General features: G+C 37.2%; 1 protein-coding gene across 1 annotated transcript in view; it reads right to left on the bottom strand.

Annotated features, from left to right (window-relative positions):
- Positions 1 to 23,629, bottom strand: part of LOC108710252 (solute carrier family 23 member 1) — a 71,944-nt gene that overhangs the window by 10,293 nt on the left and 38,022 nt on the right. Inside the window, exons 8-10 of the mRNA XM_018251395.2 lie at positions 22,683 to 22,936; positions 21,417 to 21,581; positions 16,243 to 16,351 (exon numbers count right to left, since the gene is read on the bottom strand). Of these exons, the coding sequence (XP_018106884.1) occupies positions 16,243 to 16,351; positions 21,417 to 21,581; positions 22,683 to 22,936 (528 nt within the window). The remainder of the gene's footprint in view (positions 1 to 16,242; positions 16,352 to 21,416; positions 21,582 to 22,682; positions 22,937 to 23,629) is intronic.

Consider the following 23,629-nt stretch of genomic DNA (forward strand, 5'->3'; position numbering starts at 1 on the left):
CTTTGGCAAGCACCAGTCTTATAAGTCCTGCTGCACAGTTGTGCTGTTATTTAGTTCTAGAATTACATTTTTGTTCTAAAAGTTTTGTTAGAATATGAATCACAATTTCATTATGCTTTTAGTAAAGATCAATACATATAACCTTACATTTGTTTCACATACTCTAGTCTCTGGATAATTGGGAATGTCATTTAGAATTATTATAGTGCATGCGTACATCAGAAATAACTGTACAAACTGAGAATGTAAGATGTTTCCCAGACAAGCACCCTTCTAAGTTTTGACATATCAGAACACCCCCTTCATGCAATGTCAGTAGAAAATTCAGGAAATGTCTGATCTATCTCTGCCAGTGGATCTGAGTTAATTTGTACTTCTTTTGTTAATAACAATAATGATTGGCACCACTGTGACTTCAGTTGAACTGCATCATATGCCCACAGAAGCTGCATCCATTGTGTTTCTATTGTGATATCTAGGTCCAGGGTTAGACTTTCTGATAATTCCTACATTAAACAATTGCAATGTAGTGGTTCATTAAGAAAGTAGGTACAAGGGGTTCAGTCACAAAGATCTTGACAAATATGTAATATTTTTTGATAAAAAAAATGATAAATGTGCCTCTAAGAGTCATACCTTCCAGGTAGTAAATGGCGTTGCCAAAAAAAATGCACGCAATGAGAATAATTTTCCCTCTGCGCAACTAACTATATTTTGTGGCCACCTTGCGACTCAACGGACAACCCAAAAAAATATTGTGGGGCTTATTTATAAACAATGAGCAAATTTGCACCAGGGCAGTAAGCCATAGCAACCATTCAGTGATTAGCTTTATTTCAGGCAGTTGCAGGATGAAAAGTGAAAGTTATGATCTGATTGGTTGCCATGTGTTACTGCCCAGGTGCAAATTTGCTCAGTGTTTATAAATAAGCCCCACAATCTTTTTTTGGGTTGTCCGTTGAGTCGCACAGTGGCCACAAAATATAGTTAGTTGTGCAGAGGGAAAATTATTCTCATTGCGTGCATTTTTTTTGGCGACGCCATTTACTACCTGGAAGGTATGACTCTTAGAGGCACATTTATCATTTTTTTATTAAAAAAAAATTACATATTTGTAAAGATCTTTGTGACTGAACCCCTTGTACCTACTTTCTTAATGAACCCCTACATTGCAATTGTTTATTGTAGGAATTAAGATCTAAAAGTTGATTACAGACAAATAGTGACAGACCCATGATTTGACTAGGGAATCACATTGTTATCATTGTCTCTGTGTTTTTCTTTCCCTCAATACAGCTGAAAGCAGTTATATAACTACAGAAGAAGCAGATCCCGTTGTCTTGGGGGGGGGGGACAGGGGGTCCTGGACTGCAGGGTCTGTTTCCTCTATGCTCCATTGAAATCCACTATCCTACACAAGAACAAGCAGGCTGGGAGCGAGGAATAGCTGCAGGTGGATGGGTGGGACATGGATAGGCAGGGAAGCAAGTAGGGGTTGCATTGAGCTCCTTCAAAGTTTTTTTGTTTGCTGGGGGGCCCAGTACATTGTAGTTACCCCACTAACTGAAAGCAATATAATAAGAAGATAATAGCTGGGGTTATTTTTATACATGCCAGGAAAGAATATGATACAATGAGTTGCTCCTATTGGCCCATTCTCCTTCCAACATATACTCTAAAACTGAGGGAGATCCTCTACATTTCTCTGGTTATTCACCCGCCATCCACTCAAGACCAGGGTAAGGAGATGGAGTCTATAGTGAGCCAATTTTTGCATTTATGTAAGTGACATTATAGAAGCAACTGCTACATATCATGTTCTATTTAAAGCCTTAGCAAAGACAAGAGTAGTTTAATTCTCAGTTGCAGGAGCACAACCAATGATGGCCACGGTGGCACAGTGGATACCACAGCTGTCTTGTAGTAGTGAGGGTTTGAGTTTTATTCCAGACAGGGTGTTATCTGCAATAAGTTTTCATGTTCTTTCCATGTCTGTGTGGGTTCCCTCTCACACCCCAAAGACCGGTTAATTGACTGGGGCACCGAATGATTATTAAAACTGTACTTGTTTTTTAATAACAAAAATAAAAACATTAGCCCATAAATATGCTGCAGAAGATGCAATAATTCAATCTCCCTTAAATAAATTTGCTATGCAACCAAAACAAAGCTAAAAATAAAGCATCCAAGAAAGTGAGATAGACTGGAGCCAACAACCACGGGATATTAGAGTAAAAGAAGAAAGTCTTTATTTCCAAGCATCTTTAAAAACACAGACAGGCATTCTCCTGAGGCTGTACAACTAAACCATGACGTGTCTAGTCACCTGACGCGTTTCGTGCCTCTCTTTGGCACTTCATCAGAGGTGGAGTCTGTTCCTAGCTCTCTGTCTTATATAGTGAGTACAATTAAAACAATACACCCATTAAAATTAGCATATTACACTCATGGTTTGTTTTCAGGCTACATTTTTTCTATTTCCTCTATATATCTATATGGGAACATTTAGTTACAATTTATATAATAATCGGAATCTCAATAAATACAAATTATTCCAGTAATTTTGAATTTACTTAGGTTTAAAGGAAACATGAAACCTCCCAATCACTATTCAATCCTTGTGGGAGGCGTGTTTTTAATGTGAAAATCCAATATACCTCCCTTTGATCTATTTTTTTCTGCAGATCTCCTCCTCTCACCCCTAGTTTAACCAGTTCTATACCTTGAAATTTTATTAGGTTGAAATTACCATTATGATTTAACATGATATGTTTACTTATAGCTGATACTCTCCTATGGTTATAACCAATGTGGTCCAAGTTATTCAGATTAATAGGTGTGAGATGTTCTCGTACCCGTTCTTTTAAAGATCTGCATGTGCGGCCCACATATTGTATGCCACATTCACACGTTGCTAAGTAAATTACACATTTAGAGTCACAATTAATGTAACTACGTATAGGGTAATTTTTTCCAGTTACAGTGCTGTTAAAGCTTTCTTTTATCATTATATGTTTACAAACCTTACATTTGTTTTTACCACATTTATAGCACCCATTTTTGTTTAACCATAGATTACTTTTTTTTCCCGTTCTTTTGTGTGAGTATAGGCTGGGGGAGACATCACTTGCAATTGTTCTATTACGTTTAAATACATATCTAATATTGTTCAGAACTGATTGGTCCAATAGTGGGTCCATTCTGAGGACCTCCAATCTTCTATTAATTATTTTCTTAATCTGATTTGCTTGACTACTAAAGGGAGTGATGAACAATGTTGATTTTTCGTTAAAGTGTCTTTGCGAATTATTTGTTTTTTTAGCTCGCTTGCTATTAGATTTTTTATTTGAGGTTCTACTTAGGAGATCATGTCTGGAGGTGGCCACTGCTCTCTCATAAGCCTCTTTGATATCTCTCGTATCGTATTCCCTCTCCAGCAGTCTATCCCAAAGTGCCATGGCTTGGTCCTGAAAGGCATCCCAAGTAGTGCAAATACGTCTTAGACGCAAGAATTGCCCCACTGGTATGCCCCTCAGGACCGATTTGGGATGACAGCTGTCGGCTCTTAAAATGGTATTTCTCATAATGGGTTTCATATATACATCACATTCTATTTTGTCATTAATGGTACCCTTCAGAGAAATATCCAAAAATTCAATTTTGTTTTTTTGCCAATTATGTGTAAAGTGTAAATTATGATTATTGGTATTACAGTATTCCACAAAAGTGATTGCTTCCTGTTCAGTACCCTCCCAAATTATAATCAAATCGTCTATATAACGTTGGTAACTTTTTATACAGTGTCTGAAGGGGTTAATGTGTCCATAGATGTTGCACCGTTCCCACCAACCCATTACTAGGTTAGCATATGTGGGGGCAAATTTTGCCCCCATTGCGGTGCCCCGTCTCTGGAGGTAAAAAACCCCATCAAACATAAAGTAGTTATGTGTTAGGAGGTATTCAATACTGAGCAGGATAAACCGTTGTGTATCTGTGTCGTAGATATTTGAATATAATAGCCAAAATTCAATGGCCTTCATTCCTGTTTCATGCTGTATACTGGTATATAAAGAAGTGACATCTAGTGTCAACCAACTATACTCCGGTGACCAGTCAATTTTTTCCACTATATTCAAGTAATGGCCAGTGTCTCTTACATATGATGGCAACAGTTTAACTATGGGTTGTAACATGTTGTCAACAATACGAGAGAGATTCTCATTTAAGCCGTCAATACCGGAAATTATAGGCCTCCCTTTAAACATGTTCAATCCCTTTATGAACTTTTGGTAAAGCATGAAAGATAGGTATTTTAGAGTTGTTGGATATTATTTCATCATGTTGGTCTTTGGTAAAGACCTTCATGTCCACTCCAAAGTCAAATATTGTTTCTAAAATAGCTTTATAGTCATTAGTTGGGTCACTGGGTAACGGCTCATATGTCTCACAGTCATCCAATTGCCTAGAGCATTCCGCAAAATATTGTAGTCTATCCAATACCACCACTGATCCGCCTTTATCCGAATTTTTTATTATAATTTCTTTATTTTGGGACAGCTCTTTTAATGCTTTTTTTTCCCCTTGGCTAATATTGGAATTAGCTTTATATTTTTTTTGTACATAATTAGTTTTGTATGATAGTTTTTCTAAATCCTGTTCAACTAATTTTTGGAATAATTCAATATACTGCCCTCTATGTTGGATTGGGTAGAAGGATGAGGACCGGGCTTTGTCAATTTTCGTTGGGGTCACTTCTGTAAAACCATTTCTATCTAGACATGCATCTACAACATTACATACATCAATAAAGTTAGAGCCATCATATGTCATATTGTCACTTTCATCATGTGAATTGGAGTTTCCTTCTGAAATAGAATGTGAGGTATCGTTACAAAGAATTTGATCTACATTATGTGTCTGTTTGTGAAAGAAGCGTTTCAAAGTGAGTTTTCGTGTAAATCGATTCAAATCCAATACTGTGTCAAAAAGAGAAAAATTATAATCAGGTGAAAAATTTAGGCCCTTGTTCAAAAGGCTAATTTGTGATGGTGTTAAAGTGCTAGAAGACAAGTTTATGACATTATTAGGCTTAGACATTTCCATACTTATCTCTGATCCCCTCTGTCCCCCATCCCCAGTCCTGGATCCCCACTGTCCAGAAATCTCTTGCGCTTGGCGTTTAAAAAGACCCTGGATTCATCTCTCATCGGATATTCGGCGTCCTCATCGCTGGTATAGGCTGTGTCTGAGAATGACACTCTACTGGATCCAGTATCTGAATATGTGTTACGTGATCCTGATTTCTTCTTTTTAAAAGTATAGTTCTTCTTTTTCATTGCAGGTCGTGGTAGCTGAGGTGGTCGCATCCTGTGCCAAGTATAAACATTGTCATTATCAAAATCAATTTTATCTCTGTTGTACTTTTGTTGTTTGATCTGCATGATTTCATCCTCATTGTTGTTCAATTTTGCCTTTAATTTTTTATCTCTATATGTGAAATCACTATTTCTTGGTAGATTATTCATCTCTGCTTGTAATAAATTAATTTCAGTCTTTAATTCTGCATGTTTCACTTTTCCTTATTAGCAATCAGTGTCATCAAGGTTATAGAACAAGTGGTCAATGCTTCATTCCAGGCTGTTATAAATTCATGATCTTTAGGATCAACTCTAAAAGCAGGGTATTTATTTATTCTCAGCCCCCTAGGGATACGTTTCTCTTTAGTATACCTCTCCATTGTAGTGTAGTCCCACCAAGTTCTTTGTTCAGCCAGCATCAACTTTTCCAGCTGATAGAAGATTGCGGACATAGATTTGGATTCCGAATTATAGAAATTTGTAGCACCTGCGGTAAATAAAAGATCCGCTTTGTTTCCCCTTGTATCATTTAGAAATTCAATATCATGCATACAAAAAGCCTGTGTGTTAGCAGTCTCTGATGCCTGTTCGTGTGCTTGGTCCGCCATTGTAAGCGTTGAACCGTAAATTTTGGTGCGTCTAATGGCTGAAAAAATCAAGTCAAATATAACTCACTCCCCCGGTATTTTGCAATATATTAAGCAATGTCCAGCTTACCCTTCTTCGCGGTGTTGTTTTAAAACCAGTTCCCAGGTATCATGGCCGTTGTGTAGCGGTCCCTTAGAAAGACGCAGCAGTTGTTGTAAGGCAGCCTCTCGCCACGGACAGGCGCGTATCCCTCCGCGTGTGTGTAACCACGTGATGTCCGACCGCTTCAAACACACTGTTCCTCTTAACCTGGGAGCTGGCGACGTAGAGACGCTGTCGTCTCCCTCACTCAGCAAGGGTTTGCGGGCATGGAAATTGCGGAGACACTCCCAGTGGCTGTAGTTGTCTCTGTATTGCTCGGGGTCAATAAAGTTGTTAATGACAATGCAGTTCACCAATACTTTCCGCTTACACTTCCGGATCTTCGTGTAACATTAATATAACAAAGTTAACGGACTTTCAAAACAGGTCCGATGATATGCAGGACTTAAGTCACATGTATAGCGGAGTAAAAACAACTTTATATGTATTTATTACTCACACGCGACTGGTCCGCATCTATCCTCGTGGTGGCCCTCAGTCAGCCAGACTCCGCACCTGGCAAATTGGCAACATCCAAGAAAGTGAGATAGACTGGAGCCAACAACCACGGGATATTAGAGTAAAAGAAGAAAGTCTTTATTTCCAAGCATCTTTAAAAACACAGACAGGCATTCTCCTGAGGCTGTACAACTAAACCATGACGTGTCTAGTCACCTGACGCGTTTCGTGCCTCTCTTTGGCACTTCATCAGAGGTGGAGTCTGTTCCTAGCTCTCTGTCTTATATAGTGAGTACAATTAAAACAATACACCCATTAAAATTAGCATATTACACTCATGGTTTGTTTTCAGGCTACATTTTTTCTATTTCCTCTATATATCTATATGGGAACATTTAGTTACAATTTATATAATAATCGGAATCTCAATAAATACAAATTATTCCAGTAATTTTGAATTTACTTAGGTTTAAAGGAAACATGAAACCTCCCAATCACTATTCAATCCTTGTGGGAGGCGTGTTTTTAATGTGAAAATCCAATATACCTCCCTTTGATCTATTTTTTTCTGCAGATCTCCTCCTCTCACCCCTAGTTTAACCAGTTCTATACCTTGAAATTTTATTAGGTTGAAATTACCATTATGATTTAACATGATATGTTTACTTATAGCTGATACTCTCCTATGGTTATAACCAATGTGGTCCAAGTTATTCAGATTAATAGGTGTGAGATGTTCTCGTACCCGTTCTTTTAAAGATCTGCATGTGCGGCCCACATATTGTATGCCACATTCACACGTTGCTAAGTAAATTACACATTTAGAGTCACAATTAATGTAACTACGTATAGGGTAATTTTTTCCAGTTACAGTGCTGTTAAAGCTTTCTTTTATCATTATATGTTTACAAACCTTACATTTGTTTTTACCACATTTATAGCACCCATTTTTGTTTAACCATAGATTACTTTTTTTTCCCGTTCTTTTGTGTGAGTATAGGCTGGGGGAGACATCACTTGCAATTGTTCTATTACGTTTAAATACATATCTAATATTGTTCAGAACTGATTGGTCCAATAGTGGGTCCATTCTGAGGACCTCCAATCTTCTATTAATTATTTTCTTAATCTGATTTGCTTGACTACTAAAGGGAGTGATGAACAATGTTGATTTTTCGTTAAAGTGTCTTTGCGAATTATTTGTTTTTTTAGCTCGCTTGCTATTAGATTTTTTATTTGAGGTTCTACTTAGGAGATCATGTCTGGAGGTGGCCACTGCTCTCTCATAAGCCTCTTTGATATCTCTCGTATCGTATTCCCTCTCCAGCAGTCTATCCCAAAGTGCCATGGCTTGGTCCTGAAAGGCATCCCAAGTAGTGCAAATACGTCTTAGACGCAAGAATTGCCCCACTGGTATGCCCCTCAGGACCGATTTGGGATGACAGCTGTCGGCTCTTAAAATGGTATTTCTCATAATGGGTTTCATATATACATCACATTCTATTTTGTCATTAATGGTACCCTTCAGAGAAATATCCAAAAATTCAATTTTGTTTTTTTGCCAATTATGTGTAAAGTGTAAATTATGATTATTGGTATTACAGCCTATACTCACACAAAAGAACGGGAAAAAAAAGTAATCTATGGTTAAACAAAAATGGGTGCTATAAATGTGGTAAAAACAAATGTAAGGTTTGTAAACATATAATGATAAAAGAAAGCTTTAACAGCACTGTAACTGGAAAAAATTACCCTATACGTAGTTACATTAATTGTGACTCTAAATGTGTAATTTACTTAGCAACGTGTGAATGTGGCATACAATATGTGGGCCGCACATGCAGATCTTTAAAAGAACGGGTACGAGAACATCTCACACCTATTAATCTGAATAACTTGGACCACATTGGTTATAACCATAGGAGAGTATCAGCTATAAGTAAACATATCATGTTAAATCATAATGGTAATTTCAACCTAATAAAATTTCAAGGTATAGAACTGGTTAAACTAGGGGTGAGAGGAGGAGATCTGCAGAAAAAAATAGATCAAAGGGAGGTATATTGGATTTTCACATTAAAAACACGCCTCCCACAAGGATTGAATAGTGATTGGGAGGTTTCATGTTTCCTTTAAACCTAAGTAAATTCAAAATTACTGGAATAATTTGTATTTATTGAGATTCCGATTATTATATAAATTGTAACTAAATGTTCCCATATAGATATATAGAGGAAATAGAAAAAATGTAGCCTGAAAACAAACCATGAGTGTAATATGCTAATTTTAATGGGTGTATTGTTTTAATTGTACTCACTATATAAGACAGAGAGCTAGGAACAGACTCCACCTCTGATGAAGTGCCAAAGAGAGGCACGAAACGCGTCAGGTGACTAGACACGTCATGGTTTAGTTGTACAGCCTCAGGAGAATGCCTGTCTGTGTTTTTAAAGATGCTTGGAAATAAAGACTTTCTTCTTTTACTCTAATATCCCGTGGTTGTTGGCTCCAGTCTATCTCACTTTCTTGGATGTTGCCAATTTGCCAGGTGCGGAGTCTGGCTGACTGAGGGCCACCACGAGGATAGATGCGGACCAGTCGCGTGTGAGTAATAAATACATATAAAGTTGTTTTTACTCCGCTATACATGTGACTTAAGTCCTGCATATCATCGGACCTGTTTTTGAAAGTCCGTTAACTTTGTTATATTAATGTTACACGAAGATCCGGAAGTGTAAGCGGAAAGTATTGGTGAACTGCATTGTCATTAACAACTTTATTGACCCCGAGCAATACAGAGACAACTACAGCCACTGGGAGTGTCTCCGCAATTTCCATGCCCGCAAACCCTTGCTGAGTGAGGGAGACGACAGCGTCTCTACGTCGCCAGCTCCCAGGTTAAGAGGAACAGTGTGTTTGAAGCGGTCGGACATCACGTGGTTACACACACGCGGAGGGATACGCGCCTGTCCGTGGCGAGAGGCTGCCTTACAACAACTGCTGCGTCTTTCTAAGGGACCGCTACACAACGGCCATGATACCTGGGAACTGGTTTTAAAACAACACCGCGAAGAAGGGTAAGCTGGACATTGCTTAATATATTGCAAAATACCGGGGGAGTGAGTTATATTTGACTTGATTTTTTCAGCCATTAGACGCACCAAAATTTACGGTTCAACGCTTACAATGGCGGACCAAGCACACGAACAGGCATCAGAGACTGCTAACACACAGGCTTTTTGTATGCATGATATTGAATTTCTAAATGATACAAGGGGAAACAAAGCGGATCTTTTATTTACCGCAGGTGCTACAAATTTCTATAATTCGGAATCCAAATCTATGTCCGCAATCTTCTATCAGCTGGAAAAGTTGATGCTGGCTGAACAAAGAACTTGGTGGGACTACACTACAATGGAGAGGTATACTAAAGAGAAACGTATCCCTAGGGGGCTGAGAATAAATAAATACCCTGCTTTTAGAGTTGATCCTAAAGATCATGAATTTATAACAGCCTGGAATGAAGCATTGACCACTTGTTCTATAACCTTGATGACACTGATTGCTAATAAGGAAAAAGTGAAACATGCAGAATTAAAGACTGAAATTAATTTATTACAAGCAGAGATGAATAATCTACCAAGAAATAGTGATTTCACATATAGAGATAAAAAATTAAAGGCAAAATTGAACAACAATGAGGATGAAATCATGCAGATCAAACAACAAAAGTACAACAGAGATAAAATTGATTTTGATAATGACAATGTTTATACTTGGCACAGGATGCGACCACCTCAGCTACCACGACCTGCAATGAAAAAGAAGAACTATACTTTTAAAAAGAAGAAATCAGGATCACGTAACACATATTCAGATACTGGATCCAGTAGAGTGTCATTCTCAGACACAGCCTATACCAGCGATGAGGACGCCGAATATCCGATGAGAGATGAATCCAGGGTCTTTTTAAACGCCAAGCGCAAGAGATTTCTGGACAGTGGGGATCCAGGACTGGGGATGGGGGACAGAGGGGATCAGAGATAAGTATGGAAATGTCTAAGCCTAATAATGTCATAAACTTGTCTTCTAGCACTTTAACACCATCACAAATTAGCCTTTTGAACAAGGGCCTAAATTTTTCACCTGATTATAATTTTTCTCTTTTTGACACAGTATTGGATTTGAATCGATTTACACGAAAACTCACTTTGAAACGCTTCTTTCACAAACAGACACATAATGTAGATCAAATTCTTTGTAACGATACCTCACATTCTATTTCAGAAGGAAACTCCAATTCACATGATGAAAGTGACAATATGACATATGATGGCTCTAACTTTATTGATGTATGTAATGTTGTAGATGCATGTCTAGATAGAAATGGTTTTACAGAAGTGACCCCAACGAAAATTGACAAAGCCCGGTCCTCATCCTTCTACCCAATCCAACATAGAGGGCAGTATATTGAATTATTCCAAAAATTAGTTGAACAGGATTTAGAAAAACTATCATACAAAACTAATTATGTACAAAAAAAATATAAAGCTAATTCCAATATTAGCCAAGGGGAAAAAAAAGCATTAAAAGAGCTGTCCCAAAATAAAGAAATTATAATAAAAAATTCGGATAAAGGCGGATCAGTGGTGGTATTGGATAGACTACAATATTTTGCGGAATGCTCTAGGCAATTGGATGACTGTGAGACATATGAGCCGTTACCCAGTGACCCAACTAATGACTATAAAGCTATTTTAGAAACAATATTTGACTTTGGAGTGGACATGAAGGTCTTTACCAAAGACCAACATGATGAAATAATATCCAACAACTCTAAAATACCTATCTTTCATGCTTTACCAAAAGTTCATAAAGGGATTGAACATGTTAAAGGGAGGCCTATAATTTCCGGTATTGACGGCTTAAATGAGAATCTCTCTCGTATTGTTGACAACATGTTACAACCCATAGTTAAACTGTTGCCATCATATGTAAGAGACACTGGCCATTACTTGAATATAGTGGAAAAAATTGACTGGTCACCGGAGTATAGTTGGTTGACACTAGATGTCACTTCTTTATATACCAGTATACAGCATGAAACAGGAATGAAGGCCATTGAATTTTGGCTATTATATTCAAATATCTACGACACAGATACACAACGGTTTATCCTGCTCAGTATTGAATACCTCCTAACACATAACTACTTTATGTTTGATGGGGTTTTTTACCTCCAGAGACGGGGCACCGCAATGGGGGCAAAATTTGCCCCCACATATGCTAACCTAGTAATGGGTTGGTGGGAACGGTGCAACATCTATGGACACATTAACCCCTTCAGACACTGTATAAAAAGTTACCAACGTTATATAGACGATTTGATTATAATTTGGGAGGGTACTGAACAGGAAGCAATCACTTTTGTGGAATACTGTAATACCAATAATCATAATTTACACTTTACACATAATTGGCAAAAAAACAAAATTGAATTTTTGGATATTTCTCTGAAGGGTACCATTAATGACAAAATAGAATGTGATGTATATATGAAACCCATTATGAGAAATACCATTTTAAGAGCCGACAGCTGTCATCCCAAATCGGTCCTGAGGGGCATACCAGTGGGGCAATTCTTGCGTCTAAGACGTATTTGCACTACTTGGGATGCCTTTCAGGACCAAGCCATGGCACTTTGGGATAGACTGCTGGAGAGGGAATACGATACGAGAGATATCAAAGAGGCTTATGAGAGAGCAGTGGCCACCTCCAGACATGATCTCCTAAGTAGAACCTCAAATAAAAAATCTAATAGCAAGCGAGCTAAAAAAACAAATAATTCGCAAAGACACTTTAACGAAAAATCAACATTGTTCATCACTCCCTTTAGTAGTCAAGCAAATCAGATTAAGAAAATAATTAATAGAAGATTGGAGGTCCTCAGAATGGACCCACTATTGGACCAATCAGTTCTGAACAATATTAGATATGTATTTAAACGTAATAGAACAATTGCAAGTGATGTCTCCCCCAGCCTATACTCACACAAAAGAACGGGAAAAAAAAGTAATCTATGGTTAAACAAAAATGGGTGCTATAAATGTGGTAAAAACAAATGTAAGGTTTGTAAACATATAATGATAAAAGAAAGCTTTAACAGCACTGTAACTGGAAAAAATTACCCTATACGTAGTTACATTAATTGTGACTCTAAATGTGTAATTTACTTAGCAACGTGTGAATGTGGCATACAATATGTGGGCCGCACATGCAGATCTTTAAAAGAACGGGTACGAGAACATCTCACACCTATTAATCTGAATAACTTGGACCACATTGGTTATAACCATAGGAGAGTATCAGCTATAAGTAAACATATCATGTTAAATCATAATGGTAATTTCAACCTAATAAAATTTCAAGGTATAGAACTGGTTAAACTAGGGGTGAGAGGAGGAGATCTGCAGAAAAAAATAGATCAAAGGGAGGTATATTGGATTTTCACATTAAAAACACGCCTCCCACAAGGATTGAATAGTGATTGGGAGGTTTCATGTTTCCTTTAAACCTAAGTAAATTCAAAATTACTGGAATAATTTGTATTTATTGAGATTCCGATTATTATATAAATTGTAACTAAATGTTCCCATATAGATATATAGAGGAAATAGAAAAAATGTAGCCTGAAAACAAACCATGAGTGTAATATGCTAATTTTAATGGGTGTATTGTTTTAATTGTACTCACTATATAAGACAGAGAGCTAGGAACAGACTCCACCTCTGATGAAGTGCCAAAGAGAGGCACGAAACGCGTCAGGTGACTAGACACGTCATGGTTTAGTTGTACAGCCTCAGGAGAATGCCTGTCTGTGTTTTTAAAGATGCTTGGAAATAAAGACTTTCTTCTTTTACTCTAATATCCCGTGGTTGTTGGCTCCAGTCTATCTCACTTTCTTGGATGTTGCCAATTTGCCAGGTGCGGAGTCTGGCTGACTGAGGGCCACCACGAGGATAGATGCGGACCAGTCGCGTGTGAGTAATAAATACATATAAAAATAAAGCATGGCTGGAAAGTAAACCAGCATATCTCACACTGGTAAAATTGGAAAGAAGCAGTCCTGTTAAATGTCTTTTCCACAACAAGGTGTTCCCCCAACAATTCAATAACACTGGTTGGCAAAGCTGATTTGTTTGATTCAGTGTGTTTATAGAAGAAAAAAAACTGAATACAAAAGAAACGTAGCTTCATTGCTGCTAAATGGATTGATAGTGGATTGAGACAAAGCCAAAGCAAAGAATTTATCTATTTATAAACAGTGTTTCATAAATATTACTAAAAGGATCATTTATGCCATGTAGGTAATTATTCAAGGGAAGCTTCCAAGGCTAGGTAATACAGGTCCAGTCAAACAGTATTCTGTGTTTGGGGCATGATCCAAGCAGAACTGTTTCTCACATTCCCTTGCTGACGTTGTGCAATAATAATTTCACCCTGGCAACAGAGAATGTTACTGCATCTGTTTCTCTTAGGCTTTGAACATGCATGCATACAGAGTTTTGGGAACATTAATGCTCACCGACTCAATTCATTTTCTCCAGTCTGTAAGTGCATATTGTGCTGTGCTCAAGACACCATACTGTGGTGTTTTCATTTGGTTAGTTGTTTTATGTTTGTTTGATACATATAAAGCCACACTTTCACCCAATGTTTCCCTTTTTTAAAATAATTTTACAATTGCACATTTTAATTCTATTGTGAAGATGTTTCCTTTGTCTTACTAAGCTGTCTTATGTCAAACTCTGCTAAGTGCTCTGTCCTAAAGATAGGTGTAAACCTTGAAGTTTTGCTTTGTGAGCAATTAAACAGATGCTTATGCAGTTGTTTAAACTTCCCTATGCAAGCACAAGTATAAGGATATTTTTTTCAGAATTATTTCAGCCGCGGTAACAAAATAGCCATGACATTTCACATTGCGGTAAATGCATAACCAGTGGGGCCAACACTATAAGTGCCCACCACCCTCACCATCCTCATGAACTCCTGACGCCCATCCCCCCACAAAGTGCTCTGATGCTTACCTCCTTTTTAACTGTGGGCCCACAGCTCTCAGCCAGCTCTCTCGTCCTGGGTCCGTTCCTCTCAGTCAGCAGAGAGGGGTGGGCCCACAGATCTCGGCCAACAGAGGTGCCAACAGCATGGTTTTGGGGCCTGCAAACCATGACCATCAGGGAGGGAGAAAGGCAGAGCCCATGAGAGCCCAGGCCTACCAGGTTTTCTCTCAGTGCCCTGCCAGCCCAGTCCAACCCTAACTGCAACTCATCAAAGTCTATTGCACCTTGCAGTAGCTTGAAAAAAAGACTGGAATATGAATAGTAGGTGGGCTGAATTATAAGAAAATCAATACAAGTAGCAATAACAATAAAATTGTAGCCTCAAAGAGCAATAGTGTTTTTTTTGGCTATAGGGGTCAGTAACCACCATTTAAAAACTGGCAGAAAAGGAGGGCAAACATTGAAAAACTATAAAATAAATGAAGACCAATTTAAAGGCTAAAAGTTACCTTTAAGGTGAACTACTGTACACCTGTTTGAACTTAAAAGATGCAACTGTGTAGTAGCACTTTTTTACCTATGCCTAGTTATAACCTCTGGTGCCCCAGCCCCATCGATGTAGCACCTAAGGAGTCATGTGTCTACTCAATTCCAAATGACTTCTGCTGTAGAGAGAGATAATAAAGTTGGAGTCTGTGAGGGCTAGATGATAAAATTTATCCCAGATATTGATCACTTGCAGCACAGACACCTATGCCAAACATGAACAATGCAATAGGTAACGATAGTGTATTAATTACTAAGGCATCTTTTTTTTCCCAAATAGATTTGAAGGTGCAGGGGATAAATGTTAAGCAGCAGTTTCATTTTGGGAGCTTTTCTGGAACTTTCCAGTAATAAACCTGAAGAAAAGCACATGAAGGTATCATATAGTAATGGCTGTTCCTTATAAATGAGTTGATCTTAAATGAATTGTTCAGTATAAAAATAATAACTGGGTTGATGTTTCCAATATAGTTAGCCAAAAATGTAATGTATAAAGGCTAGAGTGACTGGATGTGTAACATAATAGCCAGAACACTACTTCCTGCTTTGCAGCTCTCTTGGTTTCCACTGATTTATTACCAGGTGCTACTTAGGGTTGGCTGAATTTGACCCGTCAGTGTTAGAGAGCTGAAAAGCAAGAAGTTGGGCTCTGTTCTGTTCTGTGAGACATCCAGTCACTCCAGCCTTTATAGATTACATTTTTGCCTAACTAACTATATTAGAAACATTTTTTATTTTGCACAGCCTATCTATTTACCCAGTTTTTATTTTTACACTGAACTGTTCCTTTAAGCAATTTTGCATTTAACTCACATATCAACCTGGTTCCATCTACAGTTTCTCATTAAACCACAAATTTAGATATTTTCTTGGCTGTTGAAATCTACAGTTAGATAGGGATGCTGCACTGTAGTACGTTTAATGCATACAGTATTAGAGTAAAAAAGAATCCATTATACAATAGATATTAATATAAACTATAATAACTGCATATTATCTTCATTGACCCACTGTTTTTGTCCAATATATTTTCTCTCTCTCTATATCAGTTGACAATTCTTGAACAGAAAGCTTTTATTCAATCAACATACCTGTGTTGATAAATCCTGGATTTTTTGCCAACCATGTTGGGATAACAAGGCCGCTAAACATTGAAAATCCTAGGATAAATAGGTTTCTTGATGAATTTAAGTCCACATACTGAAACAGATACACAAATATTAACATTGCAGATACATGCACTTGAACTTTTTCTGTATGTTTTTGCAAACACGTGAGATGCTATAAAATAAGATAAGATACGATTCAGCAATATCTCTTTATGGCTAATTACAGGACAGTATACACCTACAGTACAATATTCTTTCAACAAGAACAAACATGTTTTGTTTATTCAACTGTGCTAGTAGATAATGACCTCCTTTCAGCACTTTTACTTTTACACTTTTACAGGTATGAGATCTTGTATCCAGAATGCTCTGAATTACAGGAAAGCAATCTCACATAGACTCCATTTTAATCAATTTTATTTTTTAATTATCACTTTTTTTAATAATAATAAAACAGTACATTATAATTAAGCCCAACTAATTAATTACTCCTTAAATAAAAAGTAAAACAATCCTATTGGGTTTAATGTTGAAATGATTTTTTAGTAGACAAGATGGAGAGATCCAAATTACAAAAAGACCCCTATTCCAGAAAAAAAATAGGTATCAAGAATTTTGAATAACAGGTCCCATATCTGTATCACTAAAGGCACAAGAAGTAAAAAAAACCACCAGGTTCCTTACAATTAATTAGGAACCCCAAGTGGTTAAAGTTGCTAAGAACTCAAACTGGCCCTGGTACTTTTTCAGAGTATGGCAGTGCCATCTTTGCTGCAGGCATTTCTGGTATTTCTTGGAGCACCCTTGGCTTGGTACAGAAGGGTACATCTTTTAAGTTATACACCCAGTCTGAGCTGTTGCAAGTAGTGATGGGCGAATTTATTCGCCAGGCGCGAATTCGCAGCGAATTTGCGCGATTCGCCGCCAGCGAATAAATTCTCGAAACGCCCGCGAAAATTCGCGGAAAAAATTCGCCGGCGTCAAAATTTTTTTCCGAAAAAACGGGCGCCGGCGTCAAAAACGGGCGCCGGCGTCGAAAAAACGGACGCCGTCGTCAAAAACGGGCGCCGGCATCAAAAACGAGACACCGGCGCCGTTTCACGAATTTTTCGCCATTTCGCGCGAAATTCGCGTATTTTTCGGCAAAGCGAAACGGCGCAAATTCGCCCATCACTAGTTGCAAGGAATGTCAGGCACAGCAGGAAAGGTGATACAGAAGTAGTAATATACCAGGACAGTTTGAGGTAGACCAGACAGGAGTGAAACATTAGTGACTAAGTTCACAACACGGAATCTAATAGATTTGTATCCTGTGTGTGTTTTTTTTAAAAATTTTGTCCTTTAAAATCCACTTTGTCACACATACACATACACTGGGGTTGCTTCAGTATCTAAGTGGCATTTAAAAGAAAAGTGATAACTATATTGAATAAGATCAGGGTATCCTTATCAGCATTGCAGAAGAGGAGCATATGGAATATATTTATGTATAATCTGTGAGCAAAGCATGACGACTTTAGATCAATACTAGTTAATTCCATCCTATATTGTTGACAGCAAGTAAAGGGATATCATGAGACATTACTGTTCTACGGCTAACAAGGCTTACAAAAAAAGTAAAAAGGTTGAACTTGATGGACGTGTGTCTTTTTTCAACCTAACTTACTATGTTACTATGTAAGAGCACTGTGAAAAAGATAAAAACTTTCTGTTCAGCTGTTTCTCAAGAGAGAAAAGGGTGGTTTAACCAGCACATCTGCAACAAAAGCAGCCAGTCTAGGAGATGCCCACAGTCCTGAACTATCACCAACAGAAAACAAACAGCATTCTAATAATTCAATAAGTCAGTTATCCACATGTTATTACAACGGGTATAGGAGTACAGAGAAAATTAACTTACTTGTCAAATTAAACATTGCAAGATGTTTTGTAATTACTGATGCCCAACTATATGTAGAAAGAGCCCCAAACTTCATCCATTAGGATGCATTAGACACCATCCCTGTTATCGACTAAGTCTTTTTTGCAACAAAGGCTATGCCACTTTGGGAAGGTTCACCAATGAGCAGATCCATACTATTATTGCAATTAAAGTGGAATGACCAGATTCAAAATAATAATAATAATAATAACAACAGCAACAATAATCATAATAATACAGCAATAATAATAATATAAATAATACAATATTAAATATTGTGAAGTCATGATCTCTAAGAATCAAATTCTTCCCCTGCTTACTGTTATTAGATACAGTGCAGCCCATAATAATGTTTTAAAGTAATTTCTTTGATGGCTCTTTTATACCAGGTTATTGTTTCATGCTGAATGTTCAGTAAAGGATACAAAATCTATTTATGATATTAGTTCTTAGATTTGTGGCTCTTCTTTCCAGTTAATTGAATTTCTCTTAGAAACAGGCATCCTCTATATGTTGCTGTGTTTCTACTGCAAAGCCCTTTGTGTATTGTGTTTGAAATCATGCAGAATACAATGTCCAGCTAATTATTTTACATTAAGTTCTGCACAACATAAACCATTATCAAAACAATAAAAGTCATTCTTTTTGATGGAGTTACTTGATTCCAATGATTTTATTTATTTGCAATCAAATAATCACCAAAGGCTTTGTTTTTGTTCAGGTTTTAATGCAATCTTTTGTTAGAGTTTAGTGAAATACTAAATTATAGAATATGTCACCTCAATAAGCATTTTGGAACAATGACAGATGTCCTGCCTGGTTTCTGTCTTAATGTTTACAGTCAACATAGTTGACTTTTACATTATACATTATAATCTGATGGGTGATGTGGACAGTCCAGATACTTCCAGATAAAAATCCCATATATCTGATTTTATTACTTAGCAAGGCAAAATCTGTTAATGAAACAGACACTGCAGTGCAATTAGTTTCATTGGATTTTTGCATATATCAGTTATCACTTTGTTGGATACTTATTAAAGTATGATGCTACCCGCTAATACCCACAGCTCAGTAGAAAGATCTTAAAAGGTAATTGGAGAATCCCTGTAGATAGTATGGAAGACCAGGAAATCTTCATGTCCCATTGGAGTTGAAGTTGATAGCCTGTCTTTTCTTATTGTTCACTACAGCCAAAGTAAAACTTCTGAAATAAATCAGAGCCAGGATACTTCTAGCACTACTGGCCTTAGTATGAGCCTCCAGCAGGTAGAAATGTGTTTGGAGGTATTCCATGAATTTGAAAGAGAGATTTGCACAAGTAGTTTGTGCTGTTTTGTAAAATAAAACAGTAAATGGAACTCCACACATATAACTACTACTGAATGAGTCTTATATTTCCAGTACAACAGCTCAAGAACATCTCTTATTCAACTTCTCACTGGCATCTCATAGCTTAACAGCAGGCAGATCAGCTATGTTTACACAATCCTTTGCTCGGCATGTGACTCATTTTATATGAGTTACAGTCTTCTATTAACTTTACCCATGTCAGTCCAAGGCAGATGGAGTGAGGATTGAACCTCTGATCACTAAACACACTGGCAACTAGGGGGTTGTTATCTAATTACATTCATTTTAAGAACCCTTCCCACCTGTTATTAAGTGAGTGAAGTCATAGGAGAATACTGAGGGAAATTATATTTTATTGGTAGTTATTAAAAGAGATTGCAGGTCAATGGTCTTCCCAGGCTAAGGGATTCTGCCCTGGTATGATAAAGGACTGGCGACTGGATGCCAGCAATAACCCCAACCTTAAACTACAGTATGTCCCTCTATTCCACTAAATATGGCATAAAGTAAATCATGGGCCTGCTGGTGTGTGACATTGCCCCTTTTTAAGGTAGATGATTTATAGAAACCACAGTGTTTTGTTACCCAACTTTGGGAGATACTGCTATGCTGCACTGCAAAATTGCAAACCAAGAGATAAAACATGACTTTCTTTCATAGTAAAATTTGGAAATGCATCAGCTATTATCTCAGGTTCGACCACTTGCTTCCTTTTTTCCCCAGAGGATCTAGTTTTCTTCTCTTTTTTGAAAGAATCTTTCTATTGCTGAACCACTTCTTCTCTCTAAAACTTCCTTGATTTCATTCTAACAATCTATAAGGCTGGAAATGCAAATATCTGAGAAACCACTAAAAGAATATAACTGTAAACTGCAAACGTGCTCAGAGATAAGTACCATGAGATTTTATTCATAACCTTTTTTAAGTTAACCATTCCATCGACAATAAAATAATCATGGGGGTCTGAATAAGGTTTTTTTAAATAATGATTATTTTTTTCTCCATTGGTATCTCACTTCTTATTTGGGCATCCAAAACATCTAAAATAACTTTTAAATATAATGTAGATGTTTTCTGTTTAAATATGAATCTCATTCTTTTTGCTTTTATCCTTTTGTTCATACAAAATATATGAAACATGGCCCCATTATTGGTAAAACCCATATGGCATTAGAATATTGTCTGGCGGCACAAAATGTGTCATGAAGAAGCACATTGTTCATTAAAATAAAATGATGATTGTCTGTTTGGTGGGCACTCCATCAGTAGGGATGTAGCGAACTGTTCGCCGGCGAACTAGTTCGCGCGAACTTCGACTGTTCGCGTCCGCCGCAAGTTCGCGAACGTCGCGCGACGTTCGCCAATAGGCGTTCGCGTCAAAATCGTTCGACCATTCGGTCGCTAAAATCGAACGATTTTCGTTCGATTCGAACGAAAATCCTTCGATCGAACGATTAAAATCCTTCGATCGTTCGGATCGAACGATTTTCGGATGTTCGAAGTTCGCGAACAGTTCGCGAACTGTTCGCATTTTTTGCCGGTGTTCGCGAACGGCGTTCGCGAACACATACTCGGCGGTTCGCTACATCCCTATCCATCAGATGACCATCATTTGAGCTGTTACAGCTCTAAAATGATTATAATACAAATGTAATTCTTATTTTTCACTTGTTTCTTCCAAATTATTACCATTCATTATGCCACCAATAATATACCCTTTTCAAATATTTAGCTTTCTACTACTACTAAAATATTTGCTTTAAGAAGAGAATATATAAAAATATAAATACATTTTCTTACACATTTCGGAATACCACTGGATTGAGTAACTCTTAAAAAATGATGCATTCAAAATATAAAGATTTAAAAAAGAATCAAGTACCTGTAGATTTGAAATGCCTACTGCTGCAATCATACCAAACATGACCATAAACATTCCTCCTATTACAGGTTCTGGAATGGTGATGAAAATTGCTCCAAATTTCCCAAAGACCCCTAAAATGAGTAAAAGGATTCCAGCAGTTTGCATGACTAAGCGACTCCCCACCTAAAAAAGGTAAAAAGATAAATCTGTTTAATAGCAACAAAATAACTATGTACTGGGCAAATTTAAACAATAACACAAGTACTATTATTAGAGAATGGGATTCCTCTATAGAGACAAGGTTTAAAGGTTTTATTTTGCTGATGTTACTGATTTACAAGTAAAAATTATACATGTGAGTGATGGAATCGAGATACACACCTCTAAAAGTAGTTTTTAAAATGCATGATTTGCTTGCGGACACCAATGGGCTCATAGATCATTAGCCACCATTTGTTTCAGGGGCCTTCTCCGTGTTGCACTAAAACACATGACCCTCCCACCATTACCAGTTTTCTTAAAACCCTATTATTTTTAAAGTCCATTCTCTCTAATTGCTTATAATTCAAATCCCATACATGCAGTATTAAAAAAAAGGTCTAGTTTTTGGTATTAATTTGAGTCTCTAAATATCACAGTGCAAGTACCCTTATTTAACCTCTTATTTGACACTGAAGGAGCATAATTGGGTGACCAGATACTTCATACCTCAATGCCTGCAAGAGTCATTTTATTTATATTTATATATATTTATTTATATATACATTTGCTCTTATAACAAACTGAAGTCTACTAAAAATAGGCCTCTGTTGAAGAATTTATTTTTGTAACATGTATATAAATCTATAAAGGAATGTACAGTATGTATGCATATATGCCTTTTAAAACTAAAAATAGAATACTATATATATATATATATATATATATATATATATATATATATATATATATATGCATAGAATGGACCAGCACACCGTTTTCTTCAATCAAACGTGTTTATTCAATACACACTGTGCATCCAACGTTTCGGCCCGCATCCGGGCCTTTATCAAGGATCCTTGATAAAGGCCCGGATGCGGGCCGAAACGTTGGATGCACAGTGTGTATTGAATAAACACGTTTGATTGAAGAAAACGGTGTGCTGGTCCATTCTATGCATATATAAAGACTTTGACCGAGCACCCGGCTTGGAGAAAAAAGAGGACAGAGTGCAGGTGTTTGTACTATATTATATATATATATATATATATAGCAAGAGCTGTTTGTGTAATTCTAAAAATATACCTTTGTAATTCCCAAAGCCGCAATATTCTGACTATAAGAAGTTGTCCCGTTTCCTGTTCCCCAAAGGCCAGCCAGTATACATCCAATTCCTTCTATTCCGATTCCACGGTTTATTGCATGAGTTGGAGGCAATGGGGCTCCAGCTAACCTTGAACAAGTGTAGTAATCGCCAACTGATTCTATTGTAGAGGACAAAACACCAGCTAACATTCCAAGTACTGAGGACAAGCTCACTGTGGGCCAACCCCACTGACCTGCAAGAATCAATAAATTCATTACTACGTAATTCAAGCTCTGTAAGGTTGTGCTTCAATATATAACTGTAATAATACAATGCTTTAAGGAAAGAAAAAAAAATAATATTATCACATATCACTATATGATGCAACAAGTAATCAAGGTCTGCACAAGGTCTACCTCCACATATTTATTAAATTGTAAATGGAAGATCAAACTCAAATAACCAGCTGTGATGTGGTGAATTTAGCACAACTGGTTAGGAAATAGTAGACTCTAGGGCAGTGATCGCCAACCATTAGCTTGTGAGCAATGTATATATGAAAATACCTGAGATATAATATAATGGATGCCTTAGCTATAGCCAGTTGCTTATAATTCTTGTGGGAACATATCTGCCACTCTGGAAAAGTATTTATATAGGCTGATGGCTATTACGCGTACTGCTACATATCCTTGTACCTGTATTTGATTTCAAATTTCTAATTTATGTTACACTCTTGCTGTTGATGTTGCGTATTCCCCCTTCCCTTCCACCCCACTTTTTTCTGTACCCACTCCTTATTTGACATAATTACTTAATAAAAATCTATGATGAGAAAAAAAAGGATGGGTGCCCCTGCTCTAGGGTATACTTACACCACAGCTTTTGGCCTATGCTCTTTATTAATATCTCAGTCAGGTGGCTAAAACCTCATTTAAACTGCCTA

Source organism: Xenopus laevis, chromosome 3L (genome assembly GCF_017654675.1).
Source record: "Xenopus laevis strain J_2021 chromosome 3L, Xenopus_laevis_v10.1, whole genome shotgun sequence".
NCBI classification, from domain to species: Eukaryota; Metazoa; Chordata; class Amphibia; order Anura; family Pipidae; genus Xenopus; species Xenopus laevis.